This window comes from Nerophis ophidion, linkage group LG22 (genome assembly GCF_033978795.1).
Source record: "Nerophis ophidion isolate RoL-2023_Sa linkage group LG22, RoL_Noph_v1.0, whole genome shotgun sequence".
Lineage (NCBI taxonomy): Eukaryota > Metazoa > Chordata > Actinopteri > Syngnathiformes > Syngnathidae > Nerophis > Nerophis ophidion.
The window spans coordinates 43,173,836-43,196,657 of NC_084632.1; the positions used below are offsets into that span (position 1 = coordinate 43,173,836).

Consider the following 22,822-nt stretch of genomic DNA (forward strand, 5'->3'; position numbering starts at 1 on the left):
AGTTTTCACTCCGTTTTCTCTTTTCGGTGTGCTCTTTGCCTCACTATAAAACTACCATTGAGTTCAACTTGAACTTCCCATGGTGTGGTTTAAAACAGCGATGTGCCTAGTGCTTCCCCCGTGCTGTTACAGCCTGTAAAAGACAGCAGTGGTCATCCTTTCTTCAGAATGGCATTGACACGATGCAAGGTTAAAGGGGAACTGCATTTTTATTTATTTTTAATTTTTTATTATGTAAGTCAACTCCTGTTTTGTTTTTAATGCATTCTGTGATTTATGGCAAGTAAGAGGTGGCTAACAATGTAGCTAATAGGCCTCATCTATTGCACCCAAAAAGCCTTTTAAAAACATCAATAGTCAATTCACATGTTGTTACCTGCATATTAACAAGTATTAGCAATATTGTTATTATAAGCGCTATCACAGGCTAATTATTTGTTTGCCCTGCCGTGATCCCGGAGAGCTAACTATCTTATGCTGCTATATTGAGCTGCTGCATCACCCCCAAGTTGGTAAGAGTTAATTCTAGATGATAAATCATGTCTCTCACCTGGATAGTAGAAGGTTGTAAACATAACCCACAAGTTGGTCAAATTTGGCATCCAATTTAGAGAAAAACATGAAAAGATGCTCGTTTTCAAGACTACTTTTTTTTTTACACTGGTATGAGGATTATGATTAATTGGTCATTAAAACGAGAAAAAAAACATCCCTTCAGTTTTAATCCCAGTGAGAGCAGACACTGTACAGTAGTTGATTGTTTTATTATGTTGATAGTTTGCATTAATGTTACTTGCTGGATTGTTTATTACCCAGCTTATAAAACTTTTAGATCATTCTCCATATATAGAGGATCAAAATAGAAGTTTCTGATCATCATTTGTTCCAAAGTAGTAGTAGTTATCTCTCAAAAAGTCTGCCATGATTAAAAGTGTTGTGGTTGTTGTTATTGTAGAAGGAAAAAGCGAAAGTTGTGATCCGTCCGTCAAATTAATTATGTTTTTGCCCCCCTACTTTTTAAAGAAGCCATTGAATATAAATGACAGACATAATTCAAAACAAATTTTTCTTTTATTGGATCAAAAACCAGTAGTTTGAAATGACACTGCATACATTACAACACACTCTTGGCAAAATTCTGATTTGTATAAAGTTGTTGTCTATATAAATTATACTTTTTATGGAATACATTTTCCAAGAATTAAACTAAGAGCTTCCCTTAAAAAGCAATACTTCTGCTTGAAAATAATTATGTTACCAACAATGTGGCATTGCACGCAAATAAACAATCTCCAACAATGAAATCAATAAACTGCAAACGTCTGTCTTCTGTAAATAAAAATGTAGTATTTGACACTGTATTCAAATAAATATTGGACTACAACTTGTTTCAGTAAGTGGATAAAGTAAATGGAGTTTTTTTCATTCACACATCTTGGTAATGTGCAGAGCAACTGCGTCGTACGTGGTATCATTGCACCGTGTAAATGATTAGCTAGGAGCCTTTTAGCCTGTAGTTTGCTTGTTTTTGCGTCTTGTTCGCCTCGTGAAGAATTGTATTTCTCGCACATGGCTGGAGGCCTAGGTTTCAGATGCTGGAACAAGTTTTTGTGCGAATGACTTTTTGCAGTCATTTGTTCCACGCCTGTTGCTGCACCAACACATTTATTTTCTTTGAAAGAAACGTGTCACTCTTGTTAGCATTAGCCACGTTTAACTACGTGAGCCGCTAAGGAAGTAAGGGGAGGGTACAAACCGCGGAAGCGCCTAAGGGGGAAAAAACTTTGCCAGAGCAAAAGGAGAAAGAAATCCATTTTTTTAAATTTCAAATAATCTACAACAAAAAACTCCACACAGTATGCTTAAAATGAGCAAAATATGTAAATATAACATGCTATTACGAATGTTCTGGTTATGTACATCAAATGTTAATGGCCTGTTGGTGGAATATAGCAAACACTATTACATCCATTGTTAGCCACCTGGTACTTGCTGTATAATACACATTCTAATGCATAAGACAAAGAAATATATATTTATTTATCTCACATAAGGATTGTGAATGATGCACAAAAAGTGCATTTCAGTTTTCTGAGCAAGAAATAGGGCAGGGCTATTCAACTACATCATGAAGAGGGTCGCAGTCTCCGGAGTCCAAGGGCTCAGGGGCCGCACATCTAAATGTGGATGTTTTGTCACATTTTAGATTGTGTTTACTTATCTGTAAAGTAAACACAGCGACTTTCACAATGCACTGTCAATAAATTAAATATTCTGCTCTTGCTACTCATTTCCATTGTGTGCAGATAGTTAACAATGAAGAAAGAGAAGCTCCAGAAGTTTTGTTGAGGATGGATGTTGTTTATTTTAAAGTATTTTCCTTCCTCAGTTTTTCTTCCCTTTGTAAGACTGAAAACAAAAACATAACACGAGTTTAACATCTGTTGTGTATTTCACATAATGTCTATTGTATATCTCACATGAATAAAATAGGTTTTGTGTTAATATAGTCACACAAATTAACTTGAAACCTTACCCACAGTGTATTTTTGACTTATCACAATTGAAACTAAGTTGTTAAAAGTCAGATTTTTGCAATTCATTTCCCCTAACCCCTTTTTCAGGGTAGAATGAGTCATATTTTTTTACTTGCCCCACTGCGACTTTGTTATAACACATATTGTTCGGCAGGCCAAATGAAAAGCTTTGGCGGGCCGGATGTGCCCTGTGGGCCGCCAGTTGAATAGGAGGACTGCATTAGGGCCATGACAAGGAAGAGTGCCATAATGTTATTTTTTTTGTCTTTTTAGAACCCCTGAGCAGTGTCCCAGTGTGGTGTCCCTTTTGTCAGAGAGCTACAACCCTCACGTTCGTTGTGGTGCCGCCATGGCTTTGGGCATCTGCTGTGCCGGAACTGGCAACAAGGTGACTTAACCACAGTGTTTCGTATTTACCATTCACACAAATTTGTACTAAATGAAAATTTTTTACTGAACAGTAGTTAGGACTGTACCCCATTTAACCCAACATTTATTATCTTGCTTCTATGAAGCAAGTTCATTTTAAAGATGAATAATCTCTGTTTACACATTACACTTGATCATCAGAATCAGAACTAACTAAAAATGACTACTTTTTTTCTGTTGATTGATTCTACTATTATATACCACTATGCCCAATCAATGCGTGGTGTATAAGAGGGCCCTGTGAACATCCTTGTTTCTCACCTCGCACCATGTGTCCTTGAGGCCCACCACCATTGATGCAACACAGTTTGAAATAGAAAAATCACTGGAGGCGGTGCTGGATTGAACTGTTACACCGTTGTCCAGGGCAACCAGATATGGAGGCCACTAATCTCATTAATTAGTGTGGACTTGTTTCCTCCGTGGATAATTATTTTCCTGAGCACATGTTATACTACTGTTGCAGTTGCAAATGGCAAACAAATAACAATGAAACATTTCTTAAAGGTGGTGCTAGGTTGGTTACAGCTGCAATTGTACTTCAGCTTGAAAATAAATTAAAAGACAGTCAATGTGTTAACAATAGTTGTCTGCAGGAGGCCATCAATCTGCTGGAGCCCATGACCAATGACCCAGTCAACTATGTGAGACAAGGTGCTCTCATTTCCTCTGCCCTCATCATGATCCAGCAAACGGAAGTAACCTGCCCCAAGGTTTGTGTCTTTGTTATTAACTGTTCGAGTATTTATTAGTAGATGTATTGTCACCACTGAAGGCTAACCCTAAAACCAAGAGAGCAGAAGTTATCTCAAAGCAACACAAACATCCAAGCATGAATATTACATACCGAGGCATGCTAGATAACTCTCTGTAGTCTTTAGCAGTAATCAAACCCCTCTTCAAAGCTTTCAAAAGGCGACGATTCCAGTGACTTTTTGTCCTATTGAAGACTGAGCTGAAAGCTTCATTCTGCTCCTGCTGTGGGCCCTTCTCTCATCTAAAAGCATCTTAAATCACATTTGACTTAACAAAACTTCAAGAAGTAACATATTAGGTTAGTTTGTATTTCTTAACATATTTCTTTGGTTTTTCATGTTTTTTATATGTTCAAATTAAACCATGTCACATGTTAAAGGTGCTGTTTGAAACCTTAAATGGCTGCCTAGAGAGCCATTAACTTTCCAAAGTGTTGTAAGCATTATATCCCGCACGCTCCAAGTAGCACACGCAGTAGCTATGTTTGTTTTCAGATAATGTTTTGGCAAAGTTTAGCTTGCTAACGTTGGCTATCATTGAATGTGTAGTAGGGAATACCGGTTCTAATATAGTACTGCGGTACCAATCATTTATAAAAGACTGCCTTTGACATTTTTTTTCATGCTATGGCGCCCTGAGGTGCATGTGGCAAGTCAACACACGCATTGAGCACTTGCAAACGGAAACAGCAAGGAGACAGAAGAGGGAAAAAAAGGCAAAGTTGAATTAAAAAGTATAGGTTGGAGCTGTAAACACTCAATGCTGCGAGCGGTGCTTTAAAAGTTGGCAGCCAACGTCTCTCCTTAGAGTTTTAGCTACTTTTAATTGACTAATCCTCGCCTCTATGGCGACAAAGTAAGTTTTTCACAAGTATCATCCCTGCAGGAAGAAGAAAAGCTAAACATGCTTCACAACAGACCATAGGGGGTTTACAATAGCTAACCGCTAACTGCAAGCTAGTGCTCCTAAATGCTAACACATGGCTTGATCTATCTAAATATCGACTGTCATGATACCAAGTACAAGAGCCGTTTACAGTTGATACTACAATGATTCCATCAATATATTTTATAATCACAAAATATTTAGTCTTTTTTAATTTTTTATCAAGTAAGGAAATATTTCCTTGGACACAGAAGAACTTTAGTTATGACCAATGTGTGATCCTGTAAACACCGTGTTTTCCGGACTATCGCGTGCACCAGGACATAAGCCGCACCGACTAAATTTTAGAAGAAAAAAAATATTGTTTCCATATATTAGCTGCACCGGACTATAACCCGCAGATATATACGTTGTAAAATGAGTTATTTACATAGAATTGTGTTGTAAATGTTTATTTACTTACCTTAATTGTTTTTGAAACGGTGTCTGTAACACGCCAGTAAAACGGCTAATCAAACAAAACAGAAGTTGTCGTCATTGACCCACTGGCTGCGGAAGCAAGCTCTCGTATCAGCTAAACAAACTCAATAACTTCAAGGTGACGATGGCGTGCGCCTGGTCACCCAGCCTGCCCCATGGGGCCCGGTAGGGCAAAGCCCGAAGAGGCAACATTGGTTCTCCTTCCATTGGGCTCACCACCTATAGGACATAGGCATAGAAGTCTGGTGCTCTGTGAGCTGAACGGCAGCCGATGGCAGGGCACTTGGTGGTCTGATCCTCGACTACAGAAGCTAGCTCTTGGGACGTGGAACGTCACCTTGCTGGGGGTAAAGGAGCTTGAGCTGGCGCTCGAGGTAGAGAAGTTCCGGCCGAATATAGTTGAGCTCACTCGGAAGCAAGGGCCCTGAAACAAGTCCTTTCGATAGGGGCTGGACTCTCTTCCACGCTGGCGTTGCCAGCAGTGAGAAGACACAGACGGGAGTGGAAATACATGTTGCCCGGTGACTCATAGCTTGCACTTTGGAGTTTAACCCGGTGAATGAAAGGGTAGCTTTCCTTCACCTCCGAGTGGGGGGACGGGTCATAGGTGGCAGCTCTTTGATTGACTTTGTGGTTGTATCATCGGATTTGCGGTCCCATCGTGTGGACACTCGAGTGAAGAGAGGGGCGGAGCTTTCAACCGATCACCACCTGGTGGTTAATTTGCCTTCAATTGAGGGGTATGCCGGTTAGACATGGCAGGCCCAAATGTATACCGAGAGTGTGCTGGGAAAGTCTGGCAGAGTTTCCCGTCAGAGAGACTTTCAATTCTTACCTGCAGGAGAACTTTGTAGATGTTACGAGGGAGGAGCTGGATATTGAGTCCGAGTGGACCATGTTCTGTGCGTCTATTGTCGAGACGGCTGATCGGAGCTCTGGCCGCAAAGTGTTCGGTGCTTGTCGTGGCGGCTTTGGCGGCTGCAGAAACAAAAATTCTGACATAGCAGGAGTTTGGAAAAGCCATGGAGAACGACTTCCGGACGGTTTCGAAGCGATTCTGGATCACCATCCACTGTCTAAGGAGGGGGAAGCAGAGCACTGTCATCATCTTGTATAGTGGGGATGTTGTGGATCAGTCCTTGAGGGTGCATGGGAGTTTGCCCAACCATGTGTTTTGTGGACTTGGAAAAGGCATTTGACAGTGTCCCTCGGAAAGTCCTGAGGAGTGCTTAGAGACTACGGGGTATCGGACCGCCTGATTGTGGTGGTCAGCCCCCTCTATGATTAGTGTCAGAGCTTGGTCCGCATTGCCGGCTGTAAGTAGAATCCATTTTCAGTGAGGGTTGGACTCCACCAGAGCTGCCATTTGTCGCCAGTTCAGTTCACAACTTTTATGGAGAGAATTTCAGTTTGGTGGCTGCAGGATTAGGTCTCTGTTTTTTGCAGGGGATTAAGTCCTGCTGGCTTGAGCTGACCATGATCTTCAGCTCTCACTGGATCGGTTCGCAGCTGGGATAGTGATGGTGAGGAGGTCTTTAGACCGGTTGGAGACCCAGGATAGGGTGGAAAGACTGCCTCCCAGCTGGCCGGGGAACGCCCCAGGATCCCCTGGGAAGAGCTGGATGAAGTTTCTAGGAGAGGGAAGTTTGGGCTTCTCTGGTTAGGCTGCTGCCTCCGCGACCCAACTTCTGATAAGCGGAAGAAGATGGATGGTATTGGATTGATACCCAAATGTGTAGTATCACTAAAACTAATGTAAAGTATCAAACAACAGAAGAATAATTGATTATTACATTTGAACAGAAGTGTAGATAGAACATGTTCAAACAGGAAGTAAGCAGATAAACACTAAATGAACTAGTAGATGAATAATGTCGGAAAAATAAAATGACACAATATGTTACTGCATACGTCAGCAGACTAACTAGGAGCCTTTGTTCGTTTACAAGTTGTCTAGTATGTTCAAGATCTTATTTCATGCATAAATTCTAATTTGATTGCAATAAGAAATGTATGTTTAATATATCATAAGATTTTCTGTTCAATTTAAGACAATAATTACATTTTTGTGGTCCCCTTTATTTTGAAAAGTATGGAAATCCATTTTGGTACAGAACTGATTAATATGTTGGGACAACCCTAATGTGTAACCTGTCTTAGCTACAACATGAGTGTTCGTTGCTTCTTTGGGACTGCACCTTCCTGCAGGCATGAGACACTAGACTTCTTCCTCAGGCCCACAAACAATTCTTATTTAACTGTGACACATTTAAGAAGGTATGTTCTGTTAACCACTAATGGTAACATAGTGTACTTGAATGGTTGGTTGAAAGAGTGTAACTGAGCAAGTTGCAAACCCACCCTTTAATGCACTGTGACTCGAATAAAAGAAACTTGATTGAAAGTGAAGGCAGCAGCTTTTATGAAGATGGAAGGAAAGAAATGTGTCATGGCGCACTGGAAAGTCACTAGTCCAAGCATAACTTCACACACTCGCCCTTGCAGCACCTCATATATTGTCACAGACAGTTAAGAAATGCCAGACACCTTTGCAGAGACTCCTCATCTGTACCGCAGTAAGCTAAGGTCCATGCACGACTGTCCGAGGGTTGGCTTTTGTTCCAAACACTGGAATGTTTGGAGGGATTACATCCATGACTGTTTATTTTAGGGTAGTCTTTGCAGTACACAGACTGCAGCTTTGTATCTCTTAGCGCAGTGGTTCTCAAATGGGGGTACGCGTACCTCTGGGGGTACTTGAAGGTATGCCAAGGGGTACGTGAGATTTTTTTTTAAATATTCTAAAAATAGCAACAAATCAAAAATCCTTTATAAATATATTTATTGAATAATACTTCAACAAAATATGAATGTAAGTTCATAAACTGTGAAAAGAAATACAACAATGCAATATTCAGTGTTGACAGCTAGATTTTTTTGTGGACATGTTTCATAAATATTGATGTTAAAGATTTCTTGTTTTGTGAATAAATGTTTAGAATTAAGTTCATGAATCCAGATGGATCTCTATTACAATTCCCAAAGAAGGAACTTTAAATTGATGATTATTTATATGTGTAGAAATCTTTTTTTATAAATGATTCACTTGTTTATTTTTCAACAAGTTTTTAGTTACTTTTATATGTTTTTTTTCCAAATAGTTCAAGAAAGACCACTACAAATGAGCAATATTTTGCACTGTAATACTATTTAAGAAATCAGAAACTGATGACATAGTGCTATATTTGACTTCTTTATCTCTTTTTTTCAACCAAAAATGTTTTGCTCTGATTAGGGGGTACTTGAATTTAAAAAAAAATTCACAGGGGGTAAATCACTGAAAAAAGGTTGAGAACCACTGTCTTAGAGTATATAACTTGATTACTGGAACATACCAGATGTAGAGATGCGCCATTTTGGCCAAAACAATGACCACCATTATTTTTATGAATACCAAATCCACAATTATCATTCACAATTATACACTGTTACGTAAAACATTTTTATGTGCACAAGGCTTTCATTTCAAAATGAAACTTAAAATAATTCTGACAATCTTGCACTTTCTGTTTTGGAAATGACATGAATGTTTGTGCCACTGCTTAAATGTTTAATAAAAACAGTTTTGGTAAATTGACTAAGTTAGGATTTCCCTATCTGCATGAAAGTTTAAAAGTAGCATATATTAATGCAGTATGAACAAGAATGTTTTAATGTAGACACATGGAATCATCATACTGCTGCGATTATATGCATCAAGTGTTCATTCAAGGCTAAAGCATAATACCGAGATATTGTGTATCGTGACATGGCCTAAAAATATCGAGATATGAATAAAAGGCCATATCGCCCAGCCCTAGTACACTTCATTGGTCAAAACCTTATTTTGGTGTGTCTCTTGCTTGTGAATGTGCCTGATTTGATATGCAGTGGAGCGTGCTTTTTAAATATTAGTATCGCCAACGTTTGCCCGCATTGGCCGTGATCAGGTTAAAAATTTGACTAATTGTGCAAGTGGAATGTCTACAAAAGCACAATTATTCATGCAAAGCATCTTTGTGTTAATCCACCTTTTCTTTGTGTACCTTTTGCAACAGGTAAACCAGTTTAGACAGCTCTATGCAAAGGTGATCAACGACAAGCACGATGATGTTATGGCTAAATTTGGTGCCATCTTGGCCCAGGGAATCCTTGATGCAGGTCAGTATCATGATTTTAAGACTTACTCTCTTTACTGAACTGACACTAGCCTCAATTAGAGACATAACAGTAACTTATTAGCCAACTACAAAACTAACTTGCCATTGTCGAAGAATTGCATTGTGGGATATGAAGCTGGCCGGTTGCACTGAAGAGGATGCAGCGGTCTCGCTACCTAACCTGGCTTACAAGGCTCTCAAACATGCTGCGGTCCTTCAGTCTTAAGTCTGTAATTATGTTGCAAGTGTTTCATCAAGTTGATGCTGTTTCCCCACAATTAATGCATTGAGCCAAGTTTTTAGTCTTTTCGGTAAGTCAGCCCAAACCTTTCTACACCTTTGAACATTTAGTTCTGAAGGCTAAGAAGAATAAAGGCAAGCAGGCGTTGTCATCACCTGCTTTTGATGGTGGTGTGATATTAAAAAAAAACTATAATTTTTCCCGTCTTAACCATATCAACAACATTAGGAAGGGGTACCGAAACATACTGGATTTTGGTATATAGTCCAGCGTTCCCCCTTAATGTAATTGATCACACCACGATGGTAAAATAATTGCCACCACACCTTGAAATAAGTTTTTTTTTTTAACTTGAAAACAAAGTAATGTATTGTAGCCTCAAGAAGAAGTCATACAAAGTATGACGCTATTTTTAACTTGTATTGCCAATCCTTTGGTGACAACCCGCTTGGGTTGTACGGTATACCAGTATTAGTATAGCACCGCGATACTAATGAATCATATTCGGTACTATACCGTCTCTGAAAAGTACTGGTCCGCCACCCCCCTCCACCTCCTTTATATCATGTTAATAAACTCAGGAAATATGTCCCTGGAGACATGAGGACTTTGAATATGACCTATGTATGATCCTGTAACTACTTGGTATCGGATTGATACCCAAATGTGTGGCATCATCCAAAACTAATGTAAAGTATCAGACAACAGAAGAATTAGTGATTATTACATTTTAACAAAAGTGTAGATAGAACATGTTAAAAGAGAAAGTAAGCTGATATTAGGAGTAAATTAACAAGTAGATTAATCATTAATTTTCTACCACTTGTCCTTAATAATGTTTACAAAATAGTAGGTACATAAAAAGGACAAAATGTTACTGCATACATCAGCAGCTACATTAGAATACTTTGTTTGTTAACTTATTTATAAAAGACAAGTTGTCCTGTATGTTCACTATTTTATTTAAGTACAAACTTGCATGGTTCCGAGTCCATGGTTCTCGCCCGGAAAAGGGTGGAGTGCCATCTCCGGGTTGGGGAGGAGACCCTGCCCCATGTGGAGGAGTTCAAGTACCTAGGAGTCTTGTTCACGAGTGGGAGAAGAGTGGATCGTGAGATCGACAGGCGGATCGGTGCGGCGTCTTCAGTAATGCGGACGTTGTACCGATCCGTTGTGGTGAAGAAGGAGCTGAGCCGGAAGGCAAAGCTCTCAATTTACCGGTCGATCTACGTTCCCATCCTCACCTATGGTCATGAGCTTTGGGTCATGACCGAAAGGATAAGATCACGGGTACAAGCGGCCCAAATGAGTTTCCTCCGCCGGGTGGCGGGGCTCTCCCTTAGAGATAGGGTGAGAAGCTCTGCCATCCGGGAGGAACTCAAAGTAAAGCCGCTGCTCCTTCACATCGAGAGGAGCCAGATGAGGTGGTTCGGGCATCTGGTCAGGATGCCACCCGAACGCCTCCCTAGGGAGGTGTTTAGGGCACGTCCAGCTGGTAGGAGGCCACGGGGAAGACCCAGGACACGTTGGGAAGACTATGTCTCCCGGCTGGCCTGGGAACGCCTCGGGATCCCCCGGGAAGAGCTAGACGAAGTGGCTGGAGATAGGGAAGTCTGGGCTTCCCTGCTTAGGCTGCTGCCCCCGCGACCCGACCTCGGATAAGCGGAAGATGATGGATGGATGGATGGATACAAACTTGCAATAAAAAACATATGTACCTTAATATTTTTTGTCAAAATAAAGCCAATAATGACATTTTTTTGGTCCCTTTTATTTAGAAAAGTACCAGAAAGTATCAAAATAATTTTGGTACCGTTACCAAAATATTGGTATTGAGACAACACTACAACCGCACAATTCCAACAAGTTTTACCTCCTACGCAAACAATTTCTCTCTTCCTCATTCTCCGCCAGTCCGCTTTTTAGGCACGGACGGTGTTTTTGCGATCATGGGCAAAAATAAACATCAAATCCAAACCACAAAAACATAAAACATTACCACCAGCAGGTTTGTTACAGTATGAATTTTTATGTATAGTTATTTATTTGTGCACTATTGACAAGTAATGCACCAATAACTGACAAAAAAATACTTTAATCATCGGAAACAATGCTGCTGAAACCGGATGTAAACAAGACGCACGTGATTGTCTGGATCGTTGTCAGTATGTCTGCGATGTGGACCTAACTTTAATACATGCCAATCATACCAGTGTCTATAAAATCTGCATATATTAGGAGGAGAGTGGTGGCTTTTAAGGAGAGAAAGTCCAACTGGAGCAGCAGCGCCAACCAAGGAAGTGTGATGTCACACTCTCTGCAGCTCTCTCGTCAGCGACATGGAGGGACAGAAGTAGTGTCTCTAGACTCGAGTACTGTCTATAACAGGGGTCGGCAACCTGTGGCTCTGGAGCTGCATGCGGCTCTTTGATCACTCTGATGTGGCTCAGCTGCATAATTGTCAACCCCCACGATTGTTCTGGGCAGTTTCCAGATTTTAGTGCCTCTCCCAGAAATCACCCGGGGCATACGTTCTCCGATTTTCACCCGTACTACAATATTAAGGTTGTGCCGTGATGGCAATTCCTTTAATGTCCTTTAAAACATGTCGTCGCGTCCGCTTATACACCATGCTATCAGCGTACCGGCCGGACGCATGTAGTATGTAGTGTGTGTTAACACACGACAGTGACTGCAATGCATACTTGGTCAACAGCTATACAGGTTACATTGAGGGTTGTGATATTAACAACTTTAACACTCTTACTAAAATGCGCCACACTGTGAACCCACACCAAACAAGAATGACAAACACATTTTGGAAGAACATCCGCACTATAACACAACATAAACACAACAGAACAAAAACCCAGAATCCCATGCATCCCTAACTCTTCCGGGCTACGTTTGTACACCCCCGCTAGCACCAAACCCCGCCCCCCCAACCCCGCCCACCTCAACCGACGCATGGAAAGGGGGGGTGGTTTGGCGGGGGTCTATAACGCGGCGTTAGGGATGCATGGGATTCTGGGTATTTGATCTGTTGTGTTTATGTTGTGTTACAGTGCGGATGTTCTCCCGAAATGTTTGTCATTCTTGTTTGGTGTGGGTTCACAGTGTGGCGCATATTAGTAAGAGTGCTAAAGTTGTTTGAAAGGGCACCCTCAGTGTGACCTGTATGACTGTTGAACAAGTATGCCTTGCAGTCGTGTACGTGTCTGCAGATACACATACAAGATGTGACTGGGCTTGCAAGCTGTTGGTACGTATTGTAGAGGACCTAAAAAGCAGCGCCTTCATAGCACGCCCTTATTATTGTTATTTGGGTGAAACTCAGCAGACTTACATGAGAACAATGGCTCTGAACTTCGGGAGTCTGAAGATTTGGAAGGGTTGGCAAGTGTGATGCTGTCAAGCGGCATTAATATAAAACTCGCGGGCCGCACTAACGTTAAATTTTCATATTTACGGTGCGGGCCACGTGTCTTAGACCCCTGGTTTATACATAGCACAAAGCAAAAAAAAACCTCTGTATGCAATGTTATTTCATTCATTTTCAATTTCAAAACAGTTTTGTGGCTCCCATTTTTTCTTTATTTTGTGAAACGGGTCAAAATGCCTTTTTGAGTGGTAAAGGTTGCCGACCCCTGGTCTATAATAACACCAGAAAAAGATGATACATTTGCTGCTAATCCTCTATAATATAGAAAAAGGTGTTAAAGGTTTCTTGACACTTTGAACATTTTCAACAAAGCGCAACAAGCAGTAACTATTGGAATTAAGCAAAATTATATAAAGTAGTAATAAATGTTAATGCTTATTTTGAGCCTTTTTGAAGAAAATCATATCATCATAGAAAACTATGAGATGACATCATGATGACCACGCCCCCACCACCACAGGTATCTTGGCAAGGGGCAACACTGCGTCCCCACCCTCAATAGTTTGTAAATTTGCAGTGTATAAGAGATCAACCTTTTCATCTCTATGGTGGATGTGACAGTGAAATGACAGTTAAACAAGCAGGCTGTGGTCTCTCCATTTGAGTACCTTGAGACAAACTGAGGAGGCCTTTACGCTTGACCACCCGTGCGCCGTGACTCTGGAACAGATCACATTAAGGTTCATTAGTGGCCGGCATTTAGCACAACTCCGCTCTGCTCTCAGCCATATGGCTCGTTGGTGTCCCAGCGGTGATTATGTTTGTCTGATTGTCTCTGGTGTTTGTGGACACAAGCACAAAGGATGGCTTAATATGTGTGAGGTCCTAGCACCACACTCACACTGACATAGAACACAGCCATTGCCTTGTGTATTCACAAGCCTCTCCGTGCAAGCAGGAGCAGCAAATGATACTCTGTGCTAAGGCAGCAAGAAGCCAGACAAAGTCTACATGTACAGTGCACCATGTGTACCATCTCAGATATTTCACAATGGTGGCTTTTGCTTCTTGACAACGGAAGCAAAACTCAATCATGTGAGGCGCTTTAACGTGGGCTTCAACACACCACAAAGACCCTGCCTACAGGTGTCACTTTTCAGACTATTGCCTTGCTCCATTCAAAAAACAAACATTCATAGATTTACCATGTTTCACCTGCTGTTTAAACACACTCCTTACATGTTGGACAGTGGCCTAGTGGTTAGAGTGTCCGCCCTGAGATCCGTAGGTTGGGAGTTCAAACCCCGGCCAAGTCATACCAAAGACTATAAAAATGGGACCCATTACCTCCTGCTTGGCACTCAGCATCAAGGGTTGGAATTGGAGGTTAAATCACCACAAATGATTCCCGGGCGTGGCACCGCTGCTGCCCACTGCTCACCTCACCTCCCAGCGGGTTAACAAGGGGATGGGTCAAATGCAGAGGACAAATTTAGCCACACGTAGTGTGTGTGTGACAATCATTGGTACTTTAACTTTAATTTCAAACACACTTACTGTAAGATTGTTCAACTAGTTACTGTTCATATATTAACCATGGTTCTTCACCTGCTGTTTGAACACATCTCCTACAAAACACACTGACTGTAAGATTGTTCAACTACTGCTAATAAATTACCATGTGCTGGTGCTTTAGAATAAGAAGGACCTGGGTTTGATCCCCTCTGGGTCTTTCTGCGTGGAGTTTCCACATTCTCCTCGTGACTGCGTTCTCCGGTTTCTGTCCACTTCCAAAGACATGCACCTGATAGGTTGATTGTAAACACTATAATGGTCCCTAGTGTGTGAATGTTGTCTATCCGTGTTAGTCCTGCCATGAGGTGGAGACTTGTCCAGGGTGTCAAGCACCCCCTGCAACCAAACGGTAGAAAATGGATGGATGGATGGACTTCTAATCTATAAATTAGTCTTTCTTTTATGAAAGACATATTACAATTGTAGTGTTTTAATTCAGTATTGTGAAATAAGAATGTTTTGAGTAACAAGCTTGGTCATGGAAACAATTGAACTTGTAACTCAAAGGCACTACTGTTCAAGATTTCACAAAGAGTCTGCATAAACAGAGCAAATTCTTCAAAGCTAGTGCTAAATCTATGTGTATCGGTTGAAATTATTCTGTGGTGTGCCACCAACCAGTGATTTTTTTTTTTTTACCACTTGTCACTCTCGGTGTCGCGGGGATGGCGAGAACCTATCCCAGCTGCACTCGGGGTTCACCCTGAACAAGTGGCCACCTTATAGCAGGGCTAACAACACACCCACAAAAGAATGAATGTATGGGAAACCCAAAGGGTTTGGCTGAGGTCTTCAGTGCATAGCAGCAGCCCAAACTGTGGGACACTTTGATTCAACATGAGACCTTCCCCTAAATGTGAATAACCTCCTTTGTTATAAAACTCTCCAGTCAAGTGGTCCTTAACCTGTTCTGACATTTTTAAGGACCACTAAAGGAGAAGTGGAGGGTCTGCCTTCAGTCAGGAATTGTTGGACTTTGGTGCATGTATTAAGAGCCAGGCCCTGTACTAAATCATTTCATTGATCTGATGTTACCTGCTATTGTTTGCGTTAATTTCATTTGAAGAGGGATGGGCTAGTCCCTCTTTTAAACAAAACATTTCTGTTCATCATTATGGACATGACAGATTAATCTTGGTTCCCTCCTATCCGCCCTTCCTGTCTTTTGTCTCGGATCCCCCCTATTGTTTGCCACGGATAGAATGCAGGGCGTTTGTTTCATGTTTGCACTGGACCGTATTGCTCGGGTGGATCACAAAAAAAGTGTCTGTTCGTCCAGTTTCTATGTTTTATTGAATAAATACATTTATTTATAAATGTAATAACACAATTGTGTCTAGTCTGCAGTCAGTCATTATGTCAATATAAACCGCTTGATTAGATAAGGTCAACAAGCTTGCAGATCTGTGTTTCCCTGTCAAGTCTGTGTTGAATCTAACCCCTGCTGTTCTAACTGTGTCCTAGGGGGACGTAACGTGACCATCTCTCTGCAGTCCAGGACTGGTCACACGCACATGCCATCAGTAGTGGGCTTGCTCGTCTTCACCCAGTTCTGGTTCTGGTTCCCCCTCTCCCACTTCTTGTCCTTGGCCTTTACTCCCACTGCCATAATTGGCCTCAACAAGGACCTCAAGGTACGGAGGTTTCTTTATATCCATCCGCTGGACTAACCTGCACTTTGCTAAAAACCCATGCTTATTTCAAGATTCACACATAGTGAACTCTATTATTTTTTCATTTGAGCTCTAAAAAGCAGTAATCAGGTAGAGAGGACGGTACAGTCCAACACTGACTGAGTCTTTAAAGTCTGTTTATTAGTCCACACTAACAAAACTTACAAAGGAGCACATTATACAGGTTTCCAGTGTAAGCAAGACGAAAAGGATGGCATTCATTAGTTGGCAGCCAGTTTGGCTGTTTATCTTCCACAGTTCTGGGAAACAACGATTGGACATGTGAACTATTTCAACATTAAACCTGCAATAAATCACACACTCTTTGATGCCTAAAATTTTGTAGAAGTGAGGTGTTATGTATCTCCTGGTGAATTTACTGCAAGAAGTCTTTGATCAACACAAGAACAAATATGTTTAATATGCCTCAACATCAAACTCTCAACACATCCAAATAAACCAGGCAAGTTTATTTATAGGTACCATTCAAGCGCAGGGGAATTCAAAGTATAAATCTAAAATACAATAAAAAATAATCGTGAATGAAAGGCAAAGAGTATTGACAATCATTTCAGTTGTCATATACATAGACCGCAAATGGCAATGGATGCCCAGTGGATGTGGTTAATAATGTGAGAGTCCAGTCCAGCAGGGGGATTCTCTTGCATGTAAACACCGACTGATGCATAGGAGTGGTCCACCCTGTGTCCCGACTTCATGATGTTTAATAAATGAATGTTAATCAAACATAAATCCTGACATCAGTGCCAGGTTGAAAACACCCAAGCGTTGTAAAGGGGTCATATCATGATTATTTTTCTACATTTAAAACACTTCATTGTGTAATGGTGGTCTTTTGATAAAAAGTGTTTGTTTTACACACCTATTTTCCAGCCACTTTTTCCCCCCCTTCAAAACAGCCTGTTTTGAGAGGCAGAATTTTTAGATGCACATGAACTCCTCACGCCAATGAACCTTCGCCAACGCCCGTGTTTTGTTTTTTTTGTCGGTTTTTATCTTTCTTGCTTTTATTGTGCACTATGGCCATCAGTGGCCGCTGGCAGCCATCTGTTTTGTGAATTATGTGTGAATTATATTTATATAGCGCTTTTCTCAAGTGACTCAAAGCGCTTTACATAGTGACACCCAATATCTAAGTTACATTTATACCAGTGTGGGTGGCACTGGGAGCTGGTGGGTAAAGTGTCGTGCCCAAGGACACAACGGCAGTAACTAGGATGGCACAAGCGGGAATCGAACCTGCAACTCTCAAGTTTCTGGCATGGCCACTCTACCAACCGAGCTATGCCGTTTTGAGTGACTTTGACTTTCACCACAACACAACATCCCAGATGACCTAAAAAAATCACCGTAGTTTGTTGTTGGCACTAAGGAAGGACGCGATGTGGGGGTACGAAAACTAGGAAGGAAACCCGGTTTGATCTACACATGCTGGCTAAGGTTAAACTTCTACCAAGTCTAACATTCTAATGCTAGATTCTGGACGTGTACATGTGTATATTAACAATAGAAAAATGTTCTAATCTATATCATGTAAATACCTCCGCTACACAGCTGCTTCCAGTTGCAAACAACAGAGGCTTAAGGCTGTAAGGACGCTACATCGTGATTGTGATAACAATGGATAATTAAGTTATATGAATGCTCGTCCATTTCCAAACACAGTAGGCACTGATCCAATAAAAGTAGGTTTGAGGAAAATCATTATTTATTTTTCTGGAGGATGGTGATGCTATTGTCTTACATTAGAAGGTAAAGCCAGCTACTGTACACAACACATCCAGATAACATTACTAACGTATCATTGACACATTTTTAACCTACTACTTTCATTGTCTCCTTCATTGCCATAAATAGTAGGCATTGAGCATGCCATTTGAAGTAGTTTTTTGGAAAATCCATCTTTTTGTGAAAGTTTGTGGGTGGAGCAGGACTCTGACTTCTTCACAGTTGAAGGCACATTGCCAGGAAAAAAAAGTTAGCCAGGCACTTCTTATTTTTTCAGATGAGACTCAAGGTTTGAATAGTGTCCTGTGCTGGTTAATACAACCAATAAAAGCATTTTCTTTTTTCCATCTGTAACTTGGCAGTTTGTTATTTAAATGTGCACGCACTAACTAAAAATGGCGGATGCGCCCAAGGCAGTCTGGGTAGATTTGTACCATATATGACGATGTCCACAATATATGACCTTTACATTCCAAACTGATTGTTTGCGGGAAGTATGAAGGAAGGCAAAGTTGTCATAAATATTTCCGTCCACGCTTAGATTGGGACTTATGCAGATCCCAAATAAGCAACCATTGGTACCAATAGGTAAGAAAAGTTGACCCTTTGAACTGACCAGACGATCTGAGAGCCACAGTAACAAAATATGTTTAAAGAGTCTGATTTGGAACAAGGTCCAGTTGTCTCACAGCTCAATTTTGCTATGTTTATTTCTCCATGATTTGTTCAGTTAACCAGACATATTCTTCACAGATGCCCAAGGTGCAGTATCGTTCCAACTGTAAGCCGTCTACCTTCGCATACCCACCAGCACTAGAGGTTCCCAAGGAGAAAGAAAAGGAGAAGGTGATGAATGTTCTTTTTTCAGATAGTTCTTATTGTGTTGTCATCTGTAATACATGTCTGTCCTCTGTGTGCGCGTGCCAGGTGTCCACTGCTGTTCTCTCCATCACAGCCAAGGCAAAGAAAAAGGAAAAGGAAAAGAAGGAGAAAGAGGAGGAGAAGATGGAAGTGGTGAGTGAAATATTTAGTTCAAGTGTTCCACCTCCTTCCTGTCACAGTGTCTTGGTTGGCAGCTTGTTCCAGTCCACTGTGTCCAAGATAAAGTCCTTGTTGTTTAGACAGGCTGCATTCCACTTCTAGTGGACCTTCTTCTTTGATCATCTACTACTTTTTTTATACTTTGTTGTAAAATGAGTTGAGAGGAGGTTGGAACCTACTTTTTTGCTGGACACTCTTACAAATCCAACTTGACAATCACATCATTAATCTGGCTGTAGATTTCCAATTATATCAATAATCGGAATGTCCAAGTCCCAAAAAATCCATGTTACCAGGCTGAATATGTGTGTGCTATGATAGGAAGTGCAGGAGGTGGAGAAGAAGGAGGAGAAGGAGAAGAAGGATGAGGAGAAAGAGAAGAAGAAGGAGTCAGAGCCTAACTTCCAGCTCCTGGAGAACCCGGCTAGAGTGATGCCAGCCCAACTCAAAGTCCTCAACATGCCAGAGAGCTGTCGCTACCAGCCCTTTAAGCAGGTAACCAAAGTCCACAGGTCATGTTAACCACTGTACTGTGGGACCTCAAACATCTCGAATGAAACAATGTTCTATTTAGAAAACCATGGAAATATAAATATTTACTTCCAGAGTCAAACTTTCACATTGTGAAACTTGTATTGACTGTATAGGAAGCGTTTTAGCTAATATTCTAACATGAACTGTTATGTCAGGTAACACACTTTTAGTACCTGCTGTTGTGTATTTGGGATCTGCATGAATCTTGAAAACAATCTGCCTTCCTTCAGACGAATTGTTTGGAATTTGCACAACCCGTGATTAGGGTTGGGTATCGTTTGAATTCGAACGATTCCGATTCCGATTCTTCTTGTACCATGCCGGGATCAATGTGTTTCGGATAGAGTAAGAACAAGTATATACATTAGAAATATATTTGATTATTTACATTAGGTTATTTACAATCCGGGACGATGGGATGTGAATGGAGGAGGGTATTAGTAAAGGGTTGAAGTTGCCTGGAGGTGTTGTTTTAGAGCGCTTTTGAAGGAGGCTAGAGATGCACTTACTTTTCCACCTGTTGGGAGTGCATTCCACGTTGATGTGGCATAGAAAGAGAATGAGTTAAGACTTTTGTTAGATGAGAATCTGGGTTTAACGTGGTTTGTGGAGCTCCCCCTGGTGTTGTGGTTATGGCGGTCATTTACGTTAAGGAAGTAGTTTGACATGTACTTCGGTATCAGGGAGGTGTAGCGGATTTTATAGACTAGGCTCAGTGCAAGTTGTTTTACTCTGTCCTCCACCCTGAGCCAGCCCACTTTTGGAGAAGTGGGTTGGAGTGAGGTGTGATCTGGGGTGGAGGTCTAAAAGTAACCGGACTAGCTTATTCTGGGATGTTTGGAGTGTAGATTTGAGGGTTTTGGATGTGCTGGAGTACCAGGAGGTGCAAGCGTTATCGAAAAAGGGTTGAATGAGAGTTCCCGCTAGAATCTTCAAAGTACTTTTGTTGACAAGAGAGGAGATTCTGTAGAGGAATCTCGTTCTTTGGTTGACCTTTTTGATTTCCTGGGCGTGGAAATGCAGATTGGGATGTTTGGGTTAGCGCATGTGGATCCATTCCAATACGTGTCTCTTAGTGGTCCTCAAATTCATCAGCATTCTACCTTTGGCAGAAAGCTTCTCCGAGATGTTATCCTGTTTGCAATTCAGTTCAGAAATTGCCACAGTCTGAGTGCCCACAGCCCATCAAGCATGACTAGCAGCTTGAAGGTGCCTTGAATTTTTTGGATACATTAGGCCAACGCTCAATCCAATCAGCAGATACATAGTTCCCAATAGGTAAATACTTCCCTGTCCTCCTTTCACTATAGGCTCCCATAAAGTTGGGACAAAGCAGGGAAAGATGAGGGAGAGGGAAGGGAAGGGTCCGCCTTGGTTGAAGCCAAGTCTTGTCACATATGACCATGGTTCAAACTCAGAGGGTTTGTGTGGCTTCAAAAAACATTTTTCGCCATTTTTCATGGAGATAAGTTTTTGTCTAACATATGTCATTGCAACTTTAATGATCCTAGTAGGGATGCATGAGAATAAGCCAAAAGATGGGGTAGGTGGTGGTCATCTCCGGCCACGTATGCTGGAAGATGTGAGTCAATAAGATATGAATGATGTGAGCAGATGGTCGGCAAAGCTTCTCCAAGTTGAGACCTATAAAACTGAATGTTTCCTCAGTCAATGGCACTGCGCCCCTAAAACAGCCAATCAGGATTGTGTACATGGTTGGACTTATTTGGAGACACTCCTTTTTAGTTTCATACCCAGGAAGTGAGGTGCTTCATAAAATCTGCATAATGTTGGCAGGAATCCAATAATTTTAGTTGTGAAGAGTAAACTGAACTGGTTTACAATTTTGGAACCTCCAAAGTTGTACAAATATTAATCTGTTCATCAACTGTTTCTTTCCTTAAACAACTTCCTGTTGTTGGTAATGTTGAAAACCCCATATAAGACCACCTCTTTTTGAATTTGTATTGTTTTAATAATTTTTTTAATTAACCAGCTGGTAAAATGATATATATTGAAGTCATCATAACTCCTGTCTCCTCCATGCAGTCAGCCTCGCCCACGTGTCTGTGTGTGTGTGTGGGTGGCAGGATGAAAAGCTTGGACGCACCTATAAAGAAGTCATTGCTTGTACAAATCTCTAGAATTGAAAGAAATAATCATATGGGTCCTGGGGGCCTAAGCAGAGAAACCTAGACTTCCCTCTCAACAGCTACTTGGTCCAGCTCCTCCTGGGAGTTTATTACATAGCTTGATGGGAGACATAGTCTTTCCTGTTGTTTGGATTTGCCCAGGGAGGGCTCTCGGGGGCACCCTCAACAAACCACGTCACCTGGCAGTGACTTTACTCTGAGCTCCTCCCAGATGTTCTGAGCCTCGGTCTAAGGGTGAGACTTGTCACAGGAACTCACTTTGGCACTCTTGTTCTTATGGCCACAAGCCAAAGCAGACCTCTGCGTGTGAGGGAGTGACAGGAAGAAAATCTGTGGGGAGTTGTTGGCTGGAAAAATCTTTGTTTGAATTTTGGGAGATTATTGTAGTAATTGTTTAAGGACACTGGTGAGTGTGTGAGTGACAGAAGACAAGCGTTGCATGTATAACTGTGTGACTCAACATCTCTGTGTGTGATCAGCTGCACACAGGCGGCATCATCATCATGAGGGACACCAGCGAGGAAGAGGAGGAGCTAGTGGAGCCCGTCTCAGCTCATGGCCCCAAAATTGAGGAGGAGGAGCAAGAACCCGAGGCGCCTGAGCCCTTTGAGTACATTGATGAGTAGGAGAGGTATTTCAATACACCCATTTCCACATCTTTCTCCACGGCTCTTACCCTTTGGCCTTTTCACCCGTTCCCCCTATATCGACTTGTCCATACAATAAAAAGTGATCTATAACAGAATGTAGTGTTTATTTAAGCGGCCTCTTCTAATCCATTGCCTTGAATCTGGTTTACATATTTTCATCATGCAGCACAGTTATAAAGTCTAAACACTTTACAGATTTACTCTGGACAAAATGTCTTCTTCTTGACTCAGCGTTACTTGCCTCTTAACCCTGTAGTAACATACACCTTCATAACAATATGTAACAAGAGTTTATATATAATGTAGTAACAGACACCATAACAATATGTAATATGTTTTGTATACACACTGCATATACCGTATTTTTCGGATTATAAATCGCTCTGGAGTATAAATCGCATCGGCCGAAAATGCATAATAAAGAAGGAAAAAAACATATATATGTCGCACTGGAGTATAAATCGCATTTTTGGGGGAAATTTATATGACAAAATCCAACACCAAGAATAGACATTTGAAAGTAAATTTAAAATAAATA

The 22,822-nt window shown here is 41.2% G+C and overlaps 1 protein-coding gene across 1 annotated transcript in view; it reads left to right on the forward strand.

Moving 5' to 3' along the window:
* The window catches only part of psmd1 (proteasome 26S subunit, non-ATPase 1), a 42,647-nt gene extending 20,268 nt beyond the window's left edge, over positions 1-22,379 (forward strand). The window contains exons 17-24 of the mRNA XM_061883905.1: positions 2,811-2,925; positions 3,563-3,679; positions 9,185-9,287; positions 15,949-16,118; positions 18,660-18,752; positions 18,834-18,920; positions 19,269-19,442; positions 22,114-22,379. Of these exons, the coding sequence (XP_061739889.1) occupies positions 2,811-2,925; positions 3,563-3,679; positions 9,185-9,287; positions 15,949-16,118; positions 18,660-18,752; positions 18,834-18,920; positions 19,269-19,442; positions 22,114-22,260 (1,006 nt within the window). The 3' untranslated portion in view covers positions 22,261-22,379. The remainder of the gene's footprint in view (positions 1-2,810; positions 2,926-3,562; positions 3,680-9,184; positions 9,288-15,948; positions 16,119-18,659; positions 18,753-18,833; positions 18,921-19,268; positions 19,443-22,113) is intronic.
* Positions 22,380-22,822: the final 443 nt, after the last annotated feature.